This window comes from Priapulus caudatus, unplaced genomic scaffold (assembly GCF_000485595.1).
Source record: "Priapulus caudatus unplaced genomic scaffold, Priapulus_caudatus-5.0.1 Scaffold918, whole genome shotgun sequence".
Classification (NCBI taxonomy): Eukaryota; Metazoa; Priapulida; class Priapulimorpha; order Priapulimorphida; family Priapulidae; genus Priapulus; species Priapulus caudatus.
In genome coordinates, this window is record NW_014577979.1 from 85,264 (window position 1) to 95,621 (window position 10,358).

A 10,358-nucleotide genomic window follows, 5' to 3' on the forward strand; every position below is an offset into this window, starting at 1 on the left:
GGGGGAGCATAAATGGGTTGTGGGAGAGAGTGCAAGTGGGTGTATGGGTGGTGGGAGGGGGGAGCATAAATGGGTTGTGGGAGAGAGTGCAAGTGGGTGTATGGGTGGTGGGAGGGGGGAGCATAAACGTAAATGGGTGGTGGGAAGTTAGTCACAGCCAAGTTGCTAAAGAGAGTTTTTAAGAACTGAAAGTCGATAAACATCCAAGGAAACTGTTAACGATTAAACTAATGCAAGAAGCAACGTGAGAAAAAGCCGCATCACGCTTTTTGCGATGCTCGCGTTCACTCATCCGTGTTTTCCAGCAGGGCTTCGGAGGTCTTCGCGACTTTGCCAGCTTCCCGACCCCAAGAGCAAGGAGGCGCAGTCTGTGACGCCCCTCAAGATCAAGCTGTCGACGATGGAGGTGACGGAGAGCGAACGGCAGACGAACAACGGTAAACATCGACTGAACGAGATTACGTTACGATGTTAACGCATAAGTTCGTGAATTAAAAAAACCTGAAATTTGACCCGTGTTTAATGTTAAATACATTTACGTGTTAACGTTAATAGATCAAGAGTTGATAACGGTAATAAATTCAATTTGTTGCACTAGCTTCAATAAATAAATGTGCATTAACGTAAACAGATTTGCGATGGCATTGCAATCGAACACAATTGTGCCAAAGCCATACTGTAATATCAGAATATCGCGAGTCTTAACTTAAAAACGTAACTGTTTTGTTACGATACGACGAAAAAGCATCAAAGCGTTTTCGAGAGTAAGACCAAAAAACAAACGAAACTACGTAAAAGAGAAACGAGATTTGACTACTGAATTTTCTCCGCATCAACCGTCGCCGCCCCCTCGCGTCGTTAGCGTTGCGTTCTCCGCGAGCTCGACAAAAAAAAAAAAACGAAACGTAAAAGAAATTACGTAACACGTTGTGACACAACACATATCCACTGCGATTCGCGCATACAGTTGCATTTGTATGTGAAGCTCATTCGGGGGGAGATGCCGAAAACGGGAAAGATATCCTCCGCATTACCGCCGTGTCTTTTCCAAAAGAAACTCGCAAAAGAAATGACGTAAGAGTCGACCGCAATATCCATCACTCCGCGTTAACGCTGCGCTGGCTGCTCTGTGCAGGTACCAATATCCTCTGTCGTTAAACTCCGGCGCCTCCTCTCTTTTCGCAGGTAAGGGAGAGAAAGAAGCGGACGCGCTACAAGCCGCTACGCTCGTGCGTACAACGAAGAGTACTGCTTCGTGCATGGACGCCAAGTGCGCAGGAACCTCGGACGCTACCTCAACCACTCACTGCTCGCGACCCGAACGTGTTCGCTGCAGAACGTTTTCGTCGACACGCACGACCTCCGCTTCCCCTGGTCGCGTTCTTTCTCCGACAAGCTGATACGCGCGCGGGCGCCGAGCTGACGTGGGACTACAGCTACTGAGATTGCAGGGTAGCCCGGAAAGGTGCTCTTTGTTACTCACTGCCAGTCGCGCAGGACTGCAGGGGGCGCCTGCTGTAGGGGGCGACGCCAGTAAAGGGTGCCTGCTGCCATACGCTAATACTGGGAGGCGCTGCTTGTGGCAGGTTGAGGTACTCCCAAAGGCTGGCGCCTGCCTGCTTAGTAGATACACGAATAGGGCAGCGTAGCTGCTCTGGTGAGGGCAATTCCAGGGTGTGTAGCTCCTGCTGTAGTAGGTGCCTCAAGTAGATTGCCTGCTGTAACGAGGCCAGTTCCGCAGCATAGTACTGCTTTACGAGTGCTTGCTCGTGAGGGACACCTCTAGTTAGGCGTACTGCCAGTAGGTGCTGCTTCAGTGAAGAAGCTCGTTCCGGTAGGGGGCACCGGCTGCGCAGGGCTCTAGTTTATATCGTATATTAAGCCTTTGGTAAGTGTAGCATGTTTGGTTGCCGATATGGCAGAAAAAGGTTGTTCACCAAAGATTTTCATGTGAAAGTGCGATTTGGGCGCATTAGCCATCATTAAGCTGTGTAGCAACGAGGACCAATAGATAAATTTGCGATGTTTGATATGGCCGTTGCCGTTGTGTTTCGTTTTTGTTAATTGTCATCCAGGGCATATGATGTCATTAACCAAATAATAAATATTTATAGCATTCGTAGCAGGGGTGTGTACACATGTCTGTAATGAACTGTAATGTGTATATTAGTGATATATATATATATTTACTAGCCATACATACAAAGCCTATGTTTAAAAAAACACGTCCATTGTATAAATGTGTCACTGTTACACACACAAGACGATAGTTGACTCATTCTCTTGAAACCATGCACATAGTCTACTAATATAGAAGAAACGTTCTTATAGTACCAGACATATGTACTTTGTCGTTCCGTGTCAGTTTACTTATTTACTCATAAATGCAACCTGTGAATTTTTTTTTTTTTTTTTAAAGATTTCAAGTCAGTGCAATTAGAAATACTTCAGCTGTGTGTTTCCAATAATGCTCTCTAACTATTAAACTATGTATAACAATAAAGTCTTTCCCGTGCAAAGAGCAATGGTTGCTATCGCTTTCTGTAAGAAACAATGAAATAAAATAACAAGACTTCAATTTCTTATTCACGCGTTCGAAACGGAATTACCTTATTCTTGCGCCATTATTATGCGAAAAAGGCTATACTCTATGAAAAATTCACTATGAATATCACATCATATTGTAATTTAAAAATGCAGTTAATTTAGACTGGGGGATGGGCTGTTTTCCGCAGCCAGCTCCTGATTTCATGTCGTTTTTATCTTCTACTATATAACCATACAGTAAAATCAATTCAAAAAAGTAAACCAAATTCGCGATCAAAAGCTAATTGATCCCGGACCGGCTGCTGCGCTTCCAACGCCACCTACAGGCACAACTTGAACATCTTTGTATCTCGACGTCCCGTCCGTAGAAGAAGACTGGCGTCTCTGCACGCAGCGCGGACCTCCTACCACTCGATTCCGCGCTCTCCGACGAAATCCCAGGGAAAAACTCCGTCGGCTCCATCCTCCTCACGCCGCACACGCTACATACGCCGCCCCAGCGCGATGCTGCCGCCGCCGCAGCCTCGTCGTCGCGGTGACAAGCGCGCTCGGAACACGCTGTCACGAGGCTGCGGTGCGATGACGTACGACTCGTAGACGGCGTCCGTCGCCATGACGACGTCGACGCTGCGAGCACGATCGCGTCTGCGTCTCGCCGTGCGTCGAACCAGCGTACCGCCAGTACCGAGGTCGCAGGATCGCTTGACGTCTGCCGCCGCAAACGGATGCGCCGCACGACCGGCGACGCGGGTGCGTGCGCGCCGGATCGCCGTACCGGACCCGTCCACGACGATCGGCGCGAATCTTGCCGTGATGCTTGCCGTCGTCGCCGCTGACGATCGCCTCGACGCCTTCTCGCATCCGCTCACTTTGGCTGCCTGCTTGCCTGTCGTCGTGACGATAACGATGCTTCGCGCGTATAGTTACTTCAGTCGCTGCCCTCTGCCTGTCGTCGCCCATCAACGCATCATCATTGCTTCGCAGCGTTTCGTTACTCTCCCTGCTAATCCCGTTTTCATCTGTCGCCAGCTCGTAGATTATATCATTCAGGTTCTCTGTGAGCGTGTCGATTCAACGTCGCGTTGCAGCTGGTTCCGCGAGAGCGCGAGCGACGACGCTGGGCGAAGCGCCTGCGCGCCGCGCCCAGCCAGCCGAGACCGCGCGGCGAGCGGCCGCTGCCCGAGCTCGCGAGCACACTCGCCTGCCCGCCGAACGCACTCGCTCGCTGCCGCCGCCCCAGCAGCCACTCGCAGAACGCGAGCGCCGCGTCCCACGTGCGCAGCCCCGTCGTGCCGTCCGAGACGAGGCGCGTGCTCTCGCGAACTGTGACGCGCCGCCGCCGACCCCCGCCGATGACGCTCCCTCCGCTACCACTACCAGTACTACCGCCATCGCTGCCACCGCCTCCGCCGCTACCACCGCTGCCCCCCTCGCCGCTGCCAGTGACATTGTCGTCAACGATGTACGTCTTGTAGCAGGTGTTGGACGCATCGTCGCGCCGCACGACGAGGTCCGTGTAGGACGCGTAGAGGTCGCCGCTGACTTCCGCGCCGTGCGACTCCAGACTGTTCAGGAGCGCCTTGAGAAACCTCAGGCGGTACGTCACGGTAGGCGGGTAGGTTTTGCACAGCTTCGACTCGACGGTCGCGTCGAGAAGGTGGTCCTGTAGGTGCACTTCGGTCGATTCCCAGCTAGGTGGCGCGAAGTCGTCGCGAGTCCAGTCGAAGCGATTGAGAGGAACCATCGCGAAAAATTGACGTCGTATTTTCCCTACCCAACACAGCTGAGATGGTGTTACTGTTAGTTCATTCATGGCCGCCCTGTGTAACGTAGCAGTTGTGCAGAGGCGTAACAACTAGCGCTAGTGTATCGCTAGCTTTGTTCTGTAATGCTTGAGAGAAGTTTCGTGAGGATCAGGGCGCTGCGTTAATCGTGTTTACATACAAATGCTTGCGGTGCATGGGCGCAGCCATATGTTATCAGTCTCGCCCTCTCTCGGCGGAGCCGTAAGAAATATTGTTATTTTAAAATAATCACATATTAGCCGTCAAACATTCTTCGTACATAGCACTTAGTGAAAATGTACATTTTGTTGTTTTATATTTAAATATCGAATAAAACATATATTAAAATGTTTTATTCGTGTATATAAATAAAAGTAGATGGCGATACGGGCGCACATGTTCGTGAGATTTTATTTTCCCGCGCTGATCTTTCGTGAATGACAGCACAAGGCACTCGCATTAAAATGACGGAGACGTGATATTTGTTTGTTTCGACGTCGTAAAATATCTGTGTATTTGTGTCGCACGCTCGCAAACATGAAGGAAGATAGAGCTTCTAAGCAGCCGATGCTGAACGGTAGTCCGAAGAAAATTCAACACAAGGTTTATAAGATAGTCTTGACGGGCGGTAAGTAGAGAGTTGTTGACGTTGTATTACGACAACTTGGACAAGCTTGTCTATCAAATACTATTATCGTATTTGGAATCGAGCCAAAATTGTAGTCTATATATTGAACTTTATCAGTGTACGAAGTAGCACGAATGATATAGATTAATATGACCATGTACTGCTTCATGATAACGTAAACTAACCGATTTTGCATACGGGGTTCAAATACACACGTTTGAGCACGTGTAACAGCAGTGACATTGAAAGTGTACCGTGCGTCCTTTCACAGCAATGTTACACATTTTATTAGTGTAGATAGCTTGTACATGCTTGATACGGTGCATACTTTGGTAGATTCACTCCAGTTTTATCCGATGACATTAAGACTACAAGGCATTTACCGAGAACAAACACATGCATATTTACATTTGTCTCCGTCTCTCAGACCCAGCTAGCTGTACCTACTCAAGATTCAAGATGTTTATTTTGTGCATAAGTCGTGTATATACAGTGTACATCGGCAAATAGGAAATATACAAGTCATAGTTAATCTAGTTTACAAAGGAAGCACAGGAGTGGCGAAAGAACCCGGAGGTTAGACATTCGATCATCACGATGCATCAGCCCTGTTTAGACGAAACCCTACGTCGTCGCAGAACACGATACTCTCTGACGTCGGAATCGTAATCATCACTTGTGAGAGCTCGTGGCAGTGACGTACGAGCGTCTGTTGTTACTCTCACGCAGGTCCCTGCGGTGGCAAAACAACAGGACAGGTGAGGCTGAGCAACTTCTTCGAGAATCTGGGATGGAAGGTGTACCGAGCGCCGGAGACTGCCTTCGTACTCATGTCGTGAGTGTCGCGCCCGACCGTACAGCGCGGACACCGACCAGATTTCCTCCGCTCCCGGGGAAATGTTTTCATCTCGGAAACGCGCGCAGTCGTCGTGGCGATTCTTGTTCTAATTGCGGATTGCATATGTGCCGTCGATCCGTCGTGGGTTCTTGCGCGCCGGCTCGTGCGAGCCACGTGCGTGGGTTCTACTGAGCTGGTCTGTGGGGTTTCTCTTGTACGCGTGTGTTTGTGCGTGTGCGTGCACGTACGACTGCTAGCGTGCGTGAGCTTGCGACTGATAGCGTGCGTGCGTGCGTGTGAGCGTGTGTGTGCACGTACGACTGATAGCGTGCGTGCGTGTGAGAGTGGGCGTGCACGTACGACTGATAGCGTGCGTGAGCATATGACTGATAGCGTGCGTGCGTGTGAGCGTGTGCGTGCACGTACGACTGATAGCAAGCGTGCGTGCGTGCGTGCGTGTGTGCGTGTGCGTGCACGTACGACTGATAGCGTGCGTGCGTGCGTGCGTGTGAGCGTGTGCGTGCACGTACGACTGATAGCGTGCGTGAGCTTGCGTGCGTGTGAGCGTGTGCGTGCGAGTGACTGCCAGCGTGCGTGCGTGAGAATGCGTGCGTGAGCGCGTGAGCTTGGATGATACTCCATTAGGAGTGTTCCCAACTTTAATGTCATTAATGGTCATAATAACATATATATGGTCATGGTCATATATTAATTTGTGGTTTAATATCATTTAGGTTACGGTTAGGGTTAGGATTATCAATCATTAATCATTAATGTTATCAAAGTTGGGAACACTCCTAATGAAGCGTTAGCTCATGCTTGAGTGCGTGTGCGTGCATGTGCATGCGTACCTGCGCTGCTACTGCATTCATCGAGTAGATTAAAGGTTGAGTAGATCATTAGCCAAACGATAATTACTTGGCATCGCGTTGCCGTGGGTTACCGCCCGTAATTACGCATATTCCCGCGTCCCTAATGCGCTAGGTATTCATCTGTTGGCAGGTGTCACAGGGCACCTCTGTTTCCTGGTAACTGGGATGAACGTATCTTTAAAAAATTATATGTTTGCTGTCCTCCGACCGACCCACAAAAATAGCCGCGACCCAAAAGTTTTTTTTGACATTTTGGGTTCCATTTTTTTTTTTTACATTTTTTATATTTAAGACTGAAACACAAAGCATGTGTGGCACACATGAGGGCAGACTTAAAAGAACTATTATGCCTCACACAAAAAAAATGACCTACCTACCTACCTACCCACTATAAAAATCATAGGTTGGGGGACAGCAAACATAGAATTTTTTAAGGATGGCCTTAGGGCTAATACGTAACAACAACATAATTAGGAATCTGTACGTGTACGGTAATGGCCTGCTCCGGTATTTAATTAGAAGAGTGTCCATTTATATCATAAGTACTAATTAATATCAGGCGTACCCCCATGTCAATACCACATCAGTACCACGTCAGTACCACATTACTGCATAATTAGTAATGACCATCAAAGGGAAGGTAGTATGAGTACTGGTCATCTTTACTCGGACTGACGTGATGTGAGTGGCACTGCCATTTGTAAGCCGTCTTCAAATGTTCGCTTGGCCGCGTTCACATCTAGGACTGCCGTGGACTATGTACCACTCATCACTCACTCACGAATCCAGAGAAACATGATACAAGATTGCGTGGCACAGCTTTGCTGTGGGTCCTGAGCGCTGCGCGCGGATGAGGCGCGCAGTTCCGCGGGATATGCGCACGCGACCGTGGGGATGTTCAACATGGTTTGCACAGTCCTTGAATTTGAGGCGAGTCCATTAAAAGCTACCTGAATTTAGATAAATGTTGATTTTGTTGCTTGAATTGTCATGAAAATGCTCCTTTGAATTTTTTAGAAAGGAATACGCTTGCCTGTAATAAAAAAAAATTTTTACCATCAAATAATGTGCAAACCTCAATAAAAATGGTGTTTAAATGAGCTTAATAACTATAGACCACGATTTAGACAGTTAAAATACATGATCATAAATTACAGTAAGTCAGTAAAATCAGCTGCCAGTAAATCAACCAGTATGTTGTACGAAGTGACAGTACTTTAAAGGCGTTAATAATCGATGACCAGTGTAAGTTTTAGACAGGTTGAGCATGCAGTGATTAAGATATGGCATTCGCGTTATTAAATTAATCAGGTATTGTTTGGTTCTGTGTATTGAATTCCGATAAAAGCGCATGTCTGATAAAATGCATTCCTTCGAATTTTCCGATAAAATGTCCTTGATATTCCGATAAAATGTCCCCCTTGAATTCTCCGATAGAAATGCCTTGAATTCGAAAAATGCCTGTCCGCAGTTGCGAGACGTGCGCAAAATTCGATGCCCGGCGGCACGTCTTACGCACAGCGTCAGCGGATAGGTCTGTAGTTTTGAAGATAACAATGAAAGACTCGTTCTAAATAGATGAACTATTGCGGCCTTAAATTTAAGAGCAATATATACACCTTTGAATTTCTTGACTTAGTCAGTCAAAGGCTTGTTGCGGGGTCTATTATTGCAGAGCTTTCAATTGAAATTGGCTCCATGTAATTGTCGAGTGAATTGTGTTTTCGGAACCCCAAAGAAAATTTCTGCCATCTTACATGCACCCCCGTCCCTGATCAATCACGCATCAGGCGTAAACAATAACAAGAGATGAAATTGTGTTGAGTTTGTGGAACCTGCTTGACGCAATGTCATTTGACGTACAAGAGCCGTTGAAACGCACAGTGCACTTGGAACTTTTCAATAAAATATTAATATTCACCACAATTGTTTGACAATTGATTGACTGCCTGTGTGCAAAATAGGTGAACGTATGCTGAAACATATGTACGTATACGTTACTGTGACATATTCGGTTGACTAAACTGAGCATCTACTGCCACTAAATTGTGTAAAATGTCCATGCACCATTAATGAAATAGCTGAGAAATTTACGAGTTATCATCGCGCAGAACTCCCGACACCTGCCGCATCCTGATGTCACAAAGCTATATGTAAATCACACGTCGTGTTGGCGAGTGCGTGCCTCTGATATCCATTTCGAGGCCGCTAAGCCCAGCATAAAGCGTGCGGGCAAGACGTCACACACACACAGCTACGTTCTTTGGCTAAAACAATCGAGTAGCGCGGTTAGGGATTTTCGGAATTATTTAATTTTATGAAAAACTTCAATGTTCAATGAATGTCGCACTTGTTCACTTCCGAAAGCGGGTAAAAATGCCGAATTTTTCCACTTCGTTGCGAAATGCATTGGCCGGCATTTCATTATTTACGAAAAGTAAACAGGCTGGCGAGAGACAGTAGGTACAGGAACTGGTCACGTCGGTGACGCCCCATTCATGCCCGTCAACGAAGAAGGCAGGGCTTATTCTGATTACGGAGATGCGAAAATGCTACAGAAGGACGTAGCGGCGGTAGCGCAGTGCGCTAAACAGCGTGTTATTTTTGTATTTGTGGGAAACTCGTAGGAAACCGTTCTAACATAGCAGAATGCCCTAGTTCCTGAGATCGGTGATTTGGTGGTCCAATGGGTCCCCACCTATAAAAATATCAATGACTGGTGCGGCGTAAGCTGTGATTGGAAGACACAAAGTGTCAGTCCTCGGCGCGCCTCGGCATCATGGCCGCATCACGTCCAGACTATAGATGTTTTTCTTGCGTGCGTTGCACGCGCGCGCGGCTCCTGATTTTGTGCAGTCAGCAATCCACGTACGGAAATACACGCGGGCCTGGCACGTGGCCAACAAGACGAACGCGGACTATTACTGTACATTAGGTGTACTCGCTGTGTGTGTGTGCGTGTGTGTGTGTTTTACAACGACTCATCATGTGAATGTATCGTCACGTCCGCGGGTTTCTTAGAACCCCTTACGTACGTGATGCGCAAATATTAGAGCTAATGATTACGCCGCAGGGGCTGATGCATCCGTTACCGTACCTTGCATGCGTAGTTAAAGGTCAAATGCAAGTTTTTAACTACTGTTGATACGTGTGTGTACAATATATATATATATCCGGACTAGTGATGAAACAGAATGTGATTAATATCTACTCCTGATAATATCATATCTATGCCCAACATATATATAATACATAGTTACTAAGTATATAAATAAGAGTACAGATTAATACATAGGATTGGGCGGTTGTGGCCAGTATCCTGTCTTATTCCTATGTACGTAACCAATCCCTCGAGCCAGATGGGGTCACGGCTAGCTGGCGCGGTGTGAGTTGATTAGCCGTGGTAGCGGGAACGGAAGGAAGGGGAGTGAGAGGGTGGAGGCAGAGTGTGAGGAAGCTGCCCTAAAAAACTGTAGGTTAATATTACTGTAGTGGCGGTTTGTGGAACACTGTTCGGCAGTTAGGAAACGCAGGGGGGGGGGATGAGGGATGAGGAGGTAGGAAGATTAGCAGTAGTAGCAGCAGCAGCACCACATCCACCACCACCAGTAGCAGCAGCAGCAGCAGTAGCAGTAGCAGCAGCACCTCCACCAGCAACAGCAGCGGCAACACCAGAAGCAGCAGCACCA

At 47.7% G+C, this 10,358-nt stretch overlaps 1 protein-coding gene across 1 annotated transcript in view; it reads left to right on the forward strand.

Annotated features, from left to right (window-relative positions):
- Positions 1 to 4,759: 4,759 nt before the first annotated feature.
- Positions 4,760 to 10,358, forward strand: part of LOC106814397 — a 26,417-nt gene continuing 20,818 nt past the window's right edge. The window contains exons 1-2 of the mRNA XM_014818715.1: positions 4,760 to 4,959; positions 5,689 to 5,794. Coding sequence (XP_014674201.1) covers positions 4,869 to 4,959; positions 5,689 to 5,794 — 197 coding nt within the window. The 5' untranslated portion in view covers positions 4,760 to 4,868. The remainder of the gene's footprint in view (positions 4,960 to 5,688; positions 5,795 to 10,358) is intronic.